Source organism: Filicampus tigris, chromosome 11 (assembly GCF_054856515.1).
Source record: "Filicampus tigris isolate MCC_2025a chromosome 11, RoL_Ftig_1.0, whole genome shotgun sequence".
NCBI lineage: Eukaryota > Metazoa > Chordata > Actinopteri > Syngnathiformes > Syngnathidae > Filicampus > Filicampus tigris.
The window spans coordinates 19,810,511-19,825,963 of NC_141227.1; the positions used below are offsets into that span (position 1 = coordinate 19,810,511).

Genomic DNA, 15,453 nt, shown 5'->3' on the forward strand with positions numbered 1-15,453 from the left:
TACAATTAAATGAAGACATTTGAAAAACCTTTACATTTTATCAACACTTTAATTACAATTAAAGTACGGTATTGCAATATATTTTTGGAATAAATGAATTCAGCCATGGATGATACTCAAACTTGAAAATGCAATTATTTTGCTAGCAATTAAAATATTAAATACTTAACACTGTCAAAACGTAATTTATGACCACTACTACTAAAATTAGATTCATTTTGTTTATTAAATAAACCAAGTTGTTATAAAAATATTGACATTTTGATATTTAAATGAAATAAGATTGAAATTCAATTATTCAATATATATAGTATAATATATAGAATAATATATATATATATATATATAATATAAATCACGCCTCTTAGAATTGATGAAAAACAAAAAAAAAAGTACTGGTTAATTATTTTTTCAAATTACATTACAGCTTTAATTACTATTTAGAATAAACAGAATTATTTCAGTTGTGTTCTTGAGTAATCTTAACACAAAACACTATATACCATAGACAAATTTGTCAGTTTTAGGTCGGATTAAAACCCAAAGAATAGAAATGTGTCTTCAAACGGGTTTTAAAAATGGACAGAGAGGGGGCTTGCCTAACATCCAATGGAAGGTCATTCCAAAGGGAAGGACCAGACATGGTAGCTTTTCGCCCCCCCAATTTTTTTTTTCACATTTTTTTTTGTTTTTTTTTCCAAAAACGCCTTACTATACATGCTCGGTTTTTTTCCACAAAAACGCCTTACTATACATGGTCGTTTTGTTTTGTTTTTTCACAAAAAATACCTATGGTCGTTTTTTTTCACAGAAAATGCCTTTCTATACGTGGTCGTTATTTTCCCAAAGACGCCTTACTATTACATGGTCGCTTTTTTTCACAAAAAAACACCTTACTAAACGTGGTCGTTTTTTTTTTTTCACCAAAAACGCCTTACTATACATGGTCATTTGTTTTTCACCAAAAACGCCTTTGTATGTACATTTCAACATAAGACGCAAAACAAATTTCTTGTTATAGTCTGTGGACCTCCTGAAATAGCCTCGGCCACCCCAAGGATAAAAGTCTAGCTCCGTTACTGCGTATATCCACCAAAAAAAAAAAAAAATCTGTTTTATATACGTTGGATGAGCTCTTTTGCTGAGCATATCAAGATGCTTATTAGAAAGCACAGGTGTAGCTCAGGTTGCTCACAATACAAAGCCACTTATATTTCAATGAATGCTGCACAAAAACACATTCCACCAAGTCTTATTGTCAATCAGGACAGCATGTATTTATTTGTGGTTTCCAGCTGCACTTTATGTTATTATACTGTATGGTCACCTTGTACAAGAACAAAAACACAAACAGTCACCCTAAAAAAAATGTAAAAAAAAAAAAAAAAACTAGGAGGAGCAGTCACATGACTTAAGAACATTTAACAACCAAACTGCACATCAACTTAATTTGACATTTAAAAAAAAAAAAAAAAGGAGGAAAAGATATAATCCAGATTGGCGTCTATTCAGATATGGCTTCAATTGAACTGTCGCTTTTATTTTGTCCTACTTTCCTAGCTCACAATGATGCAAATATAATTTACTGAGTGGATGATTTTGCCTTAAAATGTTTTTTTTTTTTTGTTTTTTTTTTTTTTGCTAATGACGTCGATTCCTGCTAAAAAACACACGTGTAACACTTGCAGAAACAGAACAACACTTGCAACACAACATTGAAAGAAGAAGGAGGAAGAAAAAAAAACAAAAAAAACAAACAACAGCTGGAATGAAGGAAAGGGCGGAGAAATGGGAATTCCGTCCCGAAAGTCCAGGAGGGCTCATGTGACAGTCTCATCTGTGCGGCCTCCGTCAGGGGTGGTGGGGGAGGGGGAGAATGGGGGGCCCTCGGCGGGCGGGGGCGTCGTTGCCGTCTGAGCAGGGGCGGCGCTTGGTCACGGCTCGCTCATGTGCTCTCTGCTGGGGTCGCCATGTTTGGAGGGCTGGTTGGGGGAGGTGGCCTGGGACGCGTGGGTGCCCGGGGGCAGGGTGTGGGCCACGGGTACGCCGCCGGGCAGCAGCCCCTCCAGGGGCCGGGGGATCCCGCCGGGGGCCACGCCGCCCACCACGCCCGGAGGGAACCTGCCAACGCAGAAACGCTATAAACCACAAAAACATCATTTCTTCTCCATGCATGGGCCTTGGTGGCAAAGTTGTGCGTCAGTCTCGACAGAGGACAGTTGTTCCAAAAACGCCTTTTTTTCTTCTTTTTTTTTAACATGGGGAAAAGTTGTGCTAAAAACTCCTATTTTTATTTATTTTTTTTAACATAGGGCATCAGTTATGACAGTGGACAGTTGTTCACTAAGCTAGCTTAAAGTTGTGCATCAGTAACTACAGTAAATGAATGTACACAATCTTTTTTCTTCGAGTTGTATAATTCTTGTCAAAGTTGACCATCAGTCACTAAAGTGAACGGTTCAAAAAGTGCGATTGTAGAAGTTATACATTAGTCACTACAGTGCATAGCTTTACTCCATTTAGTTTTCTTCTCGATTCTCAATTACACTAGTCGACAAATTTTGACTACATTTTTTAATCAGAGAAGCAAGTAAACTTTTCTAGATATTTTTTTTTTTTTTTGGCGCTGCCCTAATTTTTTTCTCTGGCACATCAAATGTTAATAATAATTATTTTAATAAAATAACAACATAATATCTAATATAAGTTTAGAAATATTTATGAATGGAGGATTAGGTTCAACAACAGGTGGAATTACATTACAACGCATGGTAAAATCCATATTGCGCAAGCTTTTAGAGGTCAAACTTAAAAACAAAACAAACAAAAGAAAAAAGATCTGAAAAATCTCATGTGCTCCCCAAAAAAATTAAAATAATTTACAAAAAAAACTTGCTGTTGACCAGTGTAAAATGATGTTGAAGTTGTACATCAGTCACTACAGTGGACACCTATCCCAAAGTTCTTTTCCAAAATATTTTGTATGATATAGATCAGGGATGGGATTTTTTTTTTTCTTAATCAATTAAGGGTCCACGCAGAGCAGGCCACCAGTTTCCCATCCATGATATAGATAGATAATCCTTTCGTCCACATATCAAGAATTTAGGGGAACCCAAAGTTGAATTCACGGGGGGAGGCATACAGGGAACAAAGGGTCGCTATGGAAACTGGGGAGGGACAATGTGGTCCAGGTGAATGTAACACACATTAAGCTTTACCGGGGAAGGATTTCTTTTTTTTTTTTTTTTGTTTTTTTTTTGGTGCGCATCACCATGAATCATTTACCTGCTTTGACATTTAGGAATATAATTTGTCCTGCATTCCCCCCGTTGCTATGGCGTGTACCATGGTTTGGTTCACTCGGCTGTGTGCGAGAGAAGCAGTTCAGTCCCGTTCAAGCCAAACGTTTCGTTACGCACGCCGGAACCTCCAAAGTCCAACACTGTCACTTCTTCACTTCTCAAAACACATTTTTGGCCCACAAATCAAATCATGTCAAGTGTTTTTTTCTTTTGTTTCCTCAATGAATTTGACATTGTGACATTCTCTATGTGTCTCTAAAACTTTGGAGGTTCCGCTGTATTTGGGCCTCGACTGTAAAACCTTCCCACCAGCGCGCGCTACCACCCTCCCACCTGTAGGCGGCGCCGTTGATCTCTGGGTGAGGCTGCGGCTGCTCCATCACTCCCCAGGGCGCCGAGGTGATGAAGAACTCTTTGTTGACGCAATTCCGCAAGCTGTCGGGGATGCGACCTAATTGGAGGACACACACACACACACAGTCAGCATGTTACACGTTCGTAAAAGAGGGAAACTGTTTTGTGTGTTACATTTAAAACAGGGAGTGTATTATTGTTTAGACTTGACAGGAAAAAAAACGTTTTGACGGCGAGGTATCACGGTCCTTTTTTAGTGCCAGTGTACCGTGAAACGCTATTAAGCCTATTTCACACTCAGTACTTTTTAAACCGGAGTCTTTTTTTTATTTTTTTTTTATTTTTCTGTACTTCAGCCCGACATACCCGTGATGGCTCGGCGGATTTCAGTGGCGGCGGCCTCGCGCATCTCCAGCGACGCTTGCTCGCTGTACCAGGCGGTGTGCGGCGTGCAGATCAAGTTGGGGGCGTCCTTCAGGGGGCCTTGAGAAAAGCTACAAGTAGGAACAGCAGATGTGGCAAAAAAGAAAAAAAAGAAAAAAAGAAATTCAAAGTCGAAATTCATAAAAAATCTTTTTTTTTTAACTTTACAGATGCCAGTTTCATTTCAACGAACAATTAATTGTTATTTCCCTAGATGGCAGAAAGTACAATTAACCTGTGTGTCACATTTTTGGGGGGACATTTTTGTTCGATTTTTCTCCTGTAAATGATTGGCTCGATAAAAGTTTGGAAGGACGGACCTAAAGGGTTCAGACTCGTGGACGTCCAAGGCGGCTCCACGTATTCGGCCTTCTTTGAGGGCCTGCGCCAAGGCCTTCTCGTCCACCAGGCCTCCCCGCGCCGCATTCACCAGAAACGCGCCTTGACGCATCTGCAAACCAAACACACAAATGCACTTTCAGATAGACAGAACTCGCTCGCCCAAGGCTCGGCAAACGTCGAGACTAAATTTGCTGATGTCCAACAACAAGCTTGTGCAGGCATCGCCAAAGGCACGAACAAGAATAATGCGACAAAATACATGTCTGTTCAAAATTTCTCATGCTTTTTGTTGGGCTTTTTTAAAAAAAAAAAAACGTTTTTCTAAATTTTGTATATTAGCTAACAAAACTCCAAAATTTGGAGTTATAGTCTATAGTATGCGTTGTTGGACTTTTAAAATGTTTTTCTCATGAAAAATACAATCAGAAAATTAGGAGGTATTTTTTTTTTAGACCGCAACAAAAAATAGTTGGAGAAGAGCATCTATCTTCTAATGTAATTTTTTTTGTTTTGTTTTTGAATTAAAACAACTGATAAATTTAGTTAATAACAATGCCATTAATAGTACCATAATAATCATCCTCATTATCATTCTGTCCATGATTTAACTAAAAAAATGATCTCCTGAGTTTTCATTAAGCAAGGAAAATTAAAAGAATCTAAATTTTAAGTGGTTTTCTTGGACAATGCCTAAAAAAAAACAAAAAAAACCCCATTCATTTTGTTTTGTCTTTTTATTATTTTATTTATTACTATTATTATTACTTTAATTTTAGTATTTTAAGAAATACTCCTAATATTTTGAGGTACATGATTTTTTTCCCACAAGACTTGTTGAGCAATGAGAAACATTTTTTCTTGTCGGACAGCAAAACAAAAGCATATATCTCCATTATTTTCTGATGAAAAAAAATATATATAGAAACACAATTTTTGTTGGGCAGCGACAATAATGATCCAACAAAAAAGTAACTGTCCAAATTTTGAGTTTATTTTGTATGTCTAGGATTATTTTTTTAAAATCTCAATTTGGAGATACATGACTTTTGCTGGGCTTTTTATGTTTTCTGAAAAAAAAAAAAAAAAAAAAATCAAATTTGTTTTTGTTGTATTTTCATTTCTCGTCAATGTCCCCAAAAAAGCACTTATGTCCAAATTGTTTTTGTTTTTTTTTCCAAAATAAAAACAGCGGAAGCGTCTCATTTTTCTTCAATGTTTCTTTTTTTTTTTTGTTACGGAGCACAACATGCATTTCAAAACATTCCCCTAAGAGTAGTGCAGCCCCGGATGCAAGCAGGTCACCTGCTTGATGGTGAAGTCGTTAATGAGGTGGTGGTTGTGCTCGTTGAGGTTGCAGTGCAGGGAGACGCAGTCGCTCTGGTAGAGGAGGTCCTGCAGCGTGTAGACGCGCTGCACGCCCAGCGAGCGCTCCAGGCCGTCCTGCAGGTACGGGTCGTAGAAGATCACGTTGAAGCCGAACGCCTTGGCCCGCATCGACACCGCCTGGCCTGCGCGACCTGAAGGGGGCGCACTTGAAAAGCTTACAATGCTGACCGTGAAACCTTTCCTCATTCACGCAGCTGACGTCGAGACTTTAGATTGGCTGGGAGGTTTTGTTTTTTTTTTAGATTACCTTAAACACTTGCAACATGGTTTTGAACACAGAATTATAGACAAAAGATTTTTTTAAGCACTGATGATTATTTTATCTACAGTAGCTATGCAGTAGTTAAACATGTTTTTTATTCATTCAGTTCATCCTTATTGATTTATTTTAGTTCAGCTCACCAAATCCGATAAGGCCGAGCGTCTCTCCTCGGATCCGAGCCGCCCCCGAGGCCACCTCTCGTATCTGCTCCACGCTCTGGACCCGCGTGCCCTCCCGGAGAGCCTGGTAGAGCCAAGTGTTCCTCCTGTACAGGTTGAGAATGTGACAGAGTGTCGAGTCGGCCGTCTCCTCCACGGCCGCCGAGGGAATGTTGCACACGGCGATACCTGCAGAAGGAACCGGAAAACTCTTACTAATTTTTATAGCTGCTTTCAAGCCACAAAATCATTCGGGCCGAACGTTTGTTACCCGGGCCTTAAGTGGGGATTGACCTGACCTCATCTGCCTCTTAATATTATTATTTAACTCATTCACTGACAGACATTTTCAGATCCTCTTTTACCCAAACGTTTCAAAAAATTTGAAAAAAATATAAATAAATTCCTGGGATTGAATGGCTGTACTGTGAAAAGACGAATAAATTCGTCATCGGCAGTGAATGAGTTAATAAGACAACACAAATGTATAACAGCACACAATTGTGCCACTAGTAGTTCCCGATCAATATTTAACTAAAAACATGACAAAAACATTCAATTTAAGCTTATGAAATGTATTCATAAGTGGTTGCTCTAACCAACCAATCAGAGGATGGACAAATACTGACAGCATCGAAGGCTATCTTGCTAGCCATGTGAGGGCAAATTTGACACCTGATTGGATAAAGAAACAGTCCCCTTGCTTATATAGTTCAGCACGACTGATTGAAGGCCCCGGGCAGATTAGATTGACATGGCAACACAGACTGAAACCTGATTGGACGATGGAAGCAGTGGCAAGTCAAGAGAAACATGAATAGAATGTTGGGAATAAATTCATACAATTTCATGGAGCGAATATTAGCATTTTGATTGTAAGTGTTTGTCGTCGTTTACGATGATTTTCCGTGACCGCCCACCACAAAAAAAAAAAAAAAAAAAAAAACGAACGCCGGCGTCTCACCAAGCTCTCCGGCCGCCTTGATGTCGATGTTGTCGTAGCCGCTGCCGATGCGGATGATGATGCGTAGCGCCTTGAACTTCTCTAGGTCCTCCCGGGTCAGCGTGATGGTGTGGTACATCATGGCTCCCACCGCCTCGCTCAGCACCTGACCACAATACATCAGCAGCGGGGGATTTTACATTTAATACAGAGCGCCGCCTTTGTGCGTGATCCTAATAGTGTGCTCAGTTTTTTTTAAGCATGTGCTTTTTTGATGATCCCTCTTATTGAAGAGTGTCAGTAGTTCCTGTTACGGGTGACTCTGGAACATACCGTCGACAATATAAATAAGCATTACTTTCCCCGAGTGTGTCTCACAAAGACTAATGTGCCACGCAAATTCTGCCTAGCAACAAGCGATAAGGTGCGCATCAGTCGCCGAAGTGAACAGAGATTCAAAAACTGCTGTCTTTGACATGTGCAGGTCTTGACATCATCAGTCACGACGGTGGACATGTGACGAGTGGTGACCACAAAAAAAAAAAATCAAAAAAAAAAGAAACGGCTTTATTCCTAACCCGTTCTCGAGGACGGATGTAAATTTATACCTGCCATCATCTAAATGCAAATGTCTTGTTGTGTGTGCATTCAAATAAGGAGAAACTGCCAAATCGGCTGTTTGTCACATTAAAGTCGAGGTGGCGTGGCGAGCGCTTATGAAAATAACAGGCTTAAATTCACAAAACTAACCGCTAACGGAATTAACGTCACCGCGGCGGATTAGCATCGCACCAGGAATTTCCTTATACTTTTTTGTGCGTGTAATTTATTGGTTGCCGGAGGGGAGCCGGACGAGGAAGCCAAGTTTAATAAAGCTCGTCTTGTGCTTGGATTTTGTTTCGGAAATGAACAGTTGTGGTCATCATAAAAGCTTTAGTAACTGTGCAGCCGATGTTTTAGGTAACATTGTAACATCCTTAAATGTCGTAAAAGTGTAACAGAATGCAATTTCCAAATAGCAACGACTGCAAATTAATCTCAGCGTTCATATCAATTCATTGTCCATTTGCCTTTTTTTTGGCCGAAACCTAAAAAGACATTTATGCCTAAAAAAAAAAAATCTGATATTTTTAATTGTAATACAGATTAATTCATTGCTTGTGTTTGTTAAAAAAAAATACATGGGGGGGGAAGTCAACCCAAACGTGTGTTTTTCACAAATATGTTCTATGCAAGCCCACAAGTTGAAACAACGCATTCTGATAAATATTGCGTTTGATAAGAGTTAATCCTCCCGTTTTTAGCCATCTCAGAGGGCGGCCATTTTGTCACTTCTGTCGACTGAAAATGACATCACAACTACTCAGGGCTCAGGTAACGACCAATCGCGGCTGACCAGTTTTCTGAAGCTGAGCCGTGATTGGGCGTTACCTGAGCCCTGAGCAGTTGTGATGTCATTTTCAGTCGACAGAAGTGACATAATGCCCCCCCGCCTCCGAGATGGCTAAAAACGGGTGCATATTGATGCTTAACTTATATTCCACAAACGCAATATTAATCAGAATGCCGTGTTTCAACTAGTGGGCCTGCTGGGAACATATATTTGAAAAAAATATGTTTGGGTTGACTTCCACTTTAAAAAAAAAAAAAAAGTTATCGCACATTAAATCGTGATCACAATATTGCGGGGTGTAATTAAAAATCCGACGGGATTCTATGTAAACAGCAAAGATGCATCAAGAAATAAGTACGGTTGTACCTTTTCGTGTATTTCCTGTGTGGACTGAGCGTCGCAGAAGGCCACAGTGGCCAAGTCCTTGAGGATGGGCATCTCCACCGTGCAGTCGCGCCCATCCAGCAGCGCCACCAGGGGACGCGGGTGCATGGGCCCGTTCATGATCTGCGGCCGGATACCTGCCGAGACGTACCGCATGAATTATTTACGAGGCGCTGGCACGCTGCCGAGGAAGAGGGGGAGGGGAAATAATAACAGGAAGTGTTTCCCTGCTCCGGCTCGCATGACACACACACACACACACACACACACACACACACACACACAATGGTTTTACTGTATCTACTCTGTTACCCGGCAACAGGTCCTTTCATCCCATGAGGTCACCACCTCAATCATCCAATCGGGTCAGTTTGTGTCTATCACCCAAAATAAAGTCAAATGGAAAAAATAAATAAATAAAGAGGGGAGGGTTTTGGGTGTCCACGCATTATTGGCTGGGTCCCGTTGCCTGTTGTCATGGTGAGAGGAAGATTTGGGCAGAATAATGATATCAAGTTGATTCGTTCGGATGAAAGGAATCTTCTACCGCATCTTTTGCGTGTGTGTGTGAAAGTGATCATGTGATGATTATAACATTAAAAGTTAAGAGTTTGGGTTCTCATTCAATAGAAAGCATGTTCAAAATTGTAATGGTGTAGGCCCCTTTAAAAGCTTCTATAACAGTTAGGGATGGGTATCAGGTATTCGTAACGGATGCCGATACCAGCCACAGATACTTGGAGCAAAACAAATCTTTATAGCATCCATCTTCCCATACCAGGAGTTGATTTTTTTTCAGAATTATCTGTCATTGTGTTCATTTAAATTGTATTTATCATAAGCACTACTGGTATCAGTACTTGGTATCGGTATTGGCGACTACCAAAGAAAGAATTCTCACACCGGTATTGGTCTGACAAACATCCCCACTAACAGGTGATATCCAACTAGTGTGTTATTAGAGGTCAGGTTTATAGCGCAATATTTTCCAATGTCACTTGATTGGTCTGAAAATTATTTATTTATTAAAAATGTCTTTTTTTTTCTTCTACCACGAGAAACCACGAGAGTTGTACAACAAAACAATCCCGTTCCCATGACAGGATCAGCTCATACGGTGGATATAAAAAGTCTACACACCCCTGTTCAAATGTCAGGTTTTTGTGGAAGCGCCTCTGATTTACCCCAAATAAAATGTCTTTTTTTCTGGACCACCAAACTTCACTGTCAGTATGATGTTGTTTTGGTGGTGAGCAGTGTTGTGTTTGTGTCAAACAACCCTTTTGGAATTAAGGCCGAAAAAATGTAACCTTGGTTTCAGTGGTTGCAGTGGACTGTAACAAAAATCACCCTAAAAAAAAAATCCTGGCATTTGAACAAAGATGTGTAGACTTTTTACATCCACTTTTTATGACACAAAATCATCAAAATTGAATAAAGAGTTAACATTTTGGTCAAAGTTGACACATCACGAAAAAAAAAAAAAAACACAGCACCCACTAGTAGGCAAACACACACTCACATACAAAAAAAAGTTTGCTTTTTTGGTGCCCCAAAAAAAAAAAAAAAAAAAAAAAAAAAAAAAAAAACAGAAGCCTTCAGTATTTCATATTATGACTGAAAAGTATTTTTATTATGCTCTGTGTCCTCGCTTCCATTCTCCTTTTGCTTCCAATCGATGCATTCCTGTCATCCCTCTCCTGTTGAATGAAGTTTTTATGGCAGCCTCGTGACTCACTTTACAACTCCGGAGATAAAGAGATGATTTCCGTTTTTTTTTCCTTTTTTTTTTTTTTAACTGCGCATTTTTACATCACAACCGTTAACAATATGACTGCGAGGCGCTTCTAATAAAAGCGGCACTTCATCGACGCGCCTGAGCGGGATATCATGATGAGAAGTACATGAAAAGAAAGGGTCGTAAAAGGAATAATGAATGACAAACGACCTTCAGACGCGGCTCTGTTTGCATTATTATTCACTGGAGCTACCACACACACACACACGCACACAAAATTGGCAATACACAAGCGTATGGCGCAGAAGCTAAAGAACCTTTAAGAAGTAACTGTTGATTAGCGGCGACGGAAAGCTTTCTCTCGTGCGTAATAAGGCGGAACGTGCCGCCGCGGTAAACGTACGCCGAAATCTGGAGATAATTAACTCCTTGACGACGCTGTTAATGCGCGTCTTGATAGCTTGGATATCAGAATAATCCGGGTAAGGAGCTTGTTGGCTATGCACAGAACAAACCACAACCAAAGAAAATAATTGTATGCATAAACAACATTGGAATGTGCAAAACTCTTTATGGAAAACTGTGGTCAAACATGACTAAAAACACAAAGCACATTGAAAGACATTCAGGTTCAAAGTCAAGTAAGGCAATTCCCCAATAAAAAACATCCCATCAAGAACATTCCACTAATAAACAGACTACAATACTCCCCTCAAATAGTTGCAGGAAGAGTTCCAGGCACGTATGAATGGTCCGGAGTTTTCTTGAGAGAAAGCCTTTATTTGTGCTTGGATATTTTTATCCTCAAGCGGAAAAAAGGGCTAGAGTATATATGCGCTAATTGTTAGCAAGTAGTAGTAAATATTTCCACACGCTTGAGCTACTGCTGCTAGCTTTTTTGCGCGAACTCACCACCTGTTGATTTCAGCGAGGCGTCCGTGTTGCTAATGGCAAAATAGGCGCTGGCCGTTTAATCGGCTTCAAGCTATAACCGGCATTGTAGAGTGTAAAAAGTCGAGCAGGTGACAGCAACATGAGTGGGTAACAAGAAACAACCGGACTGTGACACTAAAGGGAACCAAAAGGTTTCAAAGGTGTTAACGAACAACAAGAAAATGTTTGCACTGTCCATTGCTAGCTGTCGCTAGTAATTCCTAGTCCAGTGGGTCAAACGTCTACCTCTTTCATCGATTAAATGTTTCATTTTCATGAAATAAGCATTGGCAAAGTGTTCAAAAAGCACATTTTGTAAAAGTTTCTCAAGAAAGAAGTCCGCAACTATCTCAAAATATAACAAAACAATGGCTTGCTAGCATTTGCTATTGTCGTAGATGTGAACGCACAGAATCCCTAACACAGAAGCATCAGTATAAAGCTGACCACTTTCTTTTGCTAATTTCATACCCATTTTCTATTTTTATATCATTATGCGCTAACATTATGAATACTAGCATAGCAACTGTTGCTATGCCAGAGTTTATGACCCCAGAATACTAGCCGATCTTTTGCTCTTTGTTACAGTAGCGTACTAGGAACACATCTTAAAGGGCTCGTGTTGAATCTAACCATTCATATCTGCGGTAGTTAATGTAATGAGTGATAACGATGTACTGAGTAGCATAGCACAATGTTTGATACATCACTTGGAAAGCTGAGATCATTCTCTTTTAATTGTACCAAAACCTCATTCCGAAAATGTGGGTCACTGTGAGTCATTTTGCTAAGGCCCGGCCACAAATGATTCTAGGACTATCAGTAAACAGGGTTTATGTCTTAACTGTGAGCAAAAGAACATCGCAGCCTTTTAAGCAAGTCAGAATTTGACAAGTTAGCATCCGTAACGGGATGGGAGAGTGTTTCTACTTATGGCATTAGGCATAACTTTGACGGAACCACAAATGAGTGTTTTGAGACTATGAATTTACTGGACCAAAGTGAAGATGATGATTTGGATTGGACTTGCTAAATTCAAACCACACAGGAATTACTTACTGGTCCTTGTCCAATATCATACGTGTATACATTCCACTGATCGGCAATATTTTTTTTGTGTGTGTGTGACGATTGGACGGCTATAAGCGATGATTAAAACGGCTGCCATCAGGTTCGTGGATTTTCTAATTACAAGCTAACCACCAGAAAGTCTTTGACTGCCTGCAGAATGTCGCATCTGGTCTCAGACGGACGCTTTTAAAAGGTGCCCAAAGCAGGCGGAAATATATGGAAGAGCAAACAGCAACGTCAAGGCAATGAATGCTCGACACTTTATATTTTGGAGTCCCGCTATGACGACTCCTGCCAGCGGCAACTGTTCAAACAGCGCTTCGCCTGCAAGCAAGGATCGTCTCCATTCACATGATGACACTTCCTGTCGGTTTATTAAATCCATATCTGCCCCGCCCTGCGTCCAAACCGCAAACCCAAACGGCGAGGAAAACGAAACCAGAGCCCAAACTCTCCGCCCCGATCCGACTCTCTATCGTCTTCGCTTTTAAGTAAACATTCGAAAGCACATGTAACAACGTGACCGAAGATGGTTTACATTAGGCAGCGGGATATTTCAGGCTGGTAATCTTTTGGATAGAATTACACAAGTGCTTGTGCCAAACCCCCATTAATGTACTAAAAGTGTTTTATCATTTCCCAACAGCCAGCCGGCCTCGTCTACAAGTGAGGCGCAAAGCCCTCAGTTTCAACTAGCTGAATGTAAATAACGCGTTATCTGACAGCAGGTCGCCCTCTTCACTGGAGGTCTGCGGGGATTTAATGTGCTGCTGCAAGCCTGAAGCCTTGATAGCGTCCTCCGGCCAACACTAATCACAAACTGAATGATTCTCCAGGAGCTATGAAAACTTTTTTTTGCCAGAGCTGGCAGGCGAGACTTCGAAAACCACAAATGGATTGCAGATGTTCTAATCTAAAAAGAAAAGGAAAAAAAAAAAAACACTTTTGAATTCTAATAAGAGACTAAGATGGGGGTGGGGGGGGGTGTAGAAAAAGAGAAGAATAAGATAAATCTGTCCTCAGTATACTAGCAAGCACAGCAATTTGATTTGTTTCTTTTTTTTTTTCTTTTTTTTTTTTGGGGGGGCCAAACCATACTACATTTTACCGCCTTACCAACGGGGTCAGAATACAGAAACATTCTTCACAAACGTACCGCACGCGGGGATGCACTGATACCAGTTCCTCACACCAGAAGTTACATTTGAGTATTGGTCGATACTGAATAACGATAATTGATAATTGCCATTACGTCTTGCAAAAATGTGTTACATCTTGATCAACTATTTCTCAAAAACAAACTTTTCTTGAACACGTTTCACTAGAGTGTCACACTTTTGAGAGTAACAACTTGTCAGTTTTCTAACCGTCTTGCCACACATTTCACTTCAATTCATACGTTTACATGGACGCATTTCCTCGGATTAAAAGCCCGGTCAGAATAAAAGTGCTTCACGCACACACCCAGTTCGGAATATTTTGACCCGACCAAGCCCGTTCCGATCAAGATTTTATTCCGAACGAGAGGGGTGCATAGGATGCCATGTTACCTCTGAAGTCAACCCAAACATCTTTTTTTTCAAGAATATGTTCTACGTAGGCCCACTAGTTGAAACAAGGCAATATGATTAATATGAAATATGAGTTAAGCAGCAAAATACAGCCGTTTTTAGCCATCTCAAGTGGCGGCCATTTTGCCACTTCTGTCGACTGAAAATGACATCACGCTTGGTCGTTATCTGAGCCCTGAGCATCTGTGATGTCATTTTCAGCCGACAGAAGTGACAAAATGGCCACCCTTAGAGATGGCTAAAAACGGCTGGATTTTGCTGCTTAACTCATATTATTCCACAAACACAATATTAATCAGAATGCTTTGTTTCAACTAGTGGTCCTGCATAGAACATATATTCTTTTAATAGATAAAAAGTACCTCTTGAGAATACAAGTTATGAAACAGAACTGTGAAACGACAACTGAGGTGATATTTTATGAAACTTTAGCTTACTTCGCTACAGTATCTAACCTCAATGCTGACAGAGTAACATTTCGTACCGTGACAAGTTCCAAGTGGGTACAGCTGTGTCAAATGTACATAATAGCTACATGCTAGCTTCAACCCAATGGACAAGCCACTGTACCTCAAAGGGTACAATGATGTACGGTAATCCTTTTCTAAGACTTCACCAGTAGTGGTGCGGTGTTTCAAGAGTTGGTGACAAAAAAAAATGGCCACTTCTGTGGAAGAATGGATACGGGAAGACTTGTCTTCTTCATGGAAGGAGCAGACACTTGCCAAGAAGGAAGAAGACCAAAAGCTGGCTGTCCTCCATTGTTGCACTTTTATTGTACCTCGAAACATAATCCAGATGAGGGTTTACTGTTGAATTGATCTGCTTGGTGGAAATGCGGCTTCTTTTTTATGATTTCATTTTTTTTTCCCCGTTTGGAAAAGCACTCCTTAAACAGAGCGTGAAACAATCAATTGACTATGTGCTTGGGAAGGCCTTGTCGCAACTGGTATTCCATCAAAGTCATCGGTCTTGTCTCAGTATTTCACGCTGGATTAATAGTTGCATTGATTTCCAATGTGAAATCCTTCCTTAAATTTACTGCCATACTTCAGACAGTCGTCCCATGATGTGAAACACACTATTATACAGTTGCGCAATATACAATGCTATCTTGAATCTCCAGTCATGGAACTCCCGGCCAGATCACCTACGGAGGAGTGACTCACGTCAGGGACTCGTGAACGTCC

The 15,453-nt window shown here is 40.3% G+C and overlaps 1 protein-coding gene across 5 annotated transcripts in view; it reads right to left on the bottom strand.

Moving 5' to 3' along the window:
- Positions 1-1,252: 1,252 nt before the first annotated feature.
- ctbp2a (C-terminal binding protein 2a) overlaps positions 1,253-15,453 on the bottom strand; it is a 46,468-nt gene continuing 32,267 nt past the window's right edge. For 3 of the 5 annotated variants that reach the window (XM_086044863.1, XM_086044861.1, XM_086044864.1), the window contains 8 exons: positions 8,933-9,087; positions 7,195-7,339; positions 6,213-6,419; positions 5,727-5,941; positions 4,403-4,533; positions 4,026-4,153; positions 3,639-3,756; positions 1,253-2,121 (listed from right to left, as the gene is read on the bottom strand). In XM_086044863.1, coding sequence (XP_085900989.1) covers positions 1,935-2,121; positions 3,639-3,756; positions 4,026-4,153; positions 4,403-4,533; positions 5,727-5,941; positions 6,213-6,419; positions 7,195-7,339; positions 8,933-9,087 — 1,286 coding nt within the window. In that variant the 3' untranslated portion in view covers positions 1,253-1,934. Of the gene's footprint in view, positions 2,122-3,288; positions 3,368-3,638; positions 3,757-4,025; positions 4,154-4,402; positions 4,534-5,726; positions 5,942-6,212; positions 6,420-7,194; positions 7,340-8,932; positions 9,088-15,453 lie in introns of all 5 variants that reach the window. The other 2 variants (XM_086044865.1, XM_086044862.1) reach the window with 1 other exon arrangement.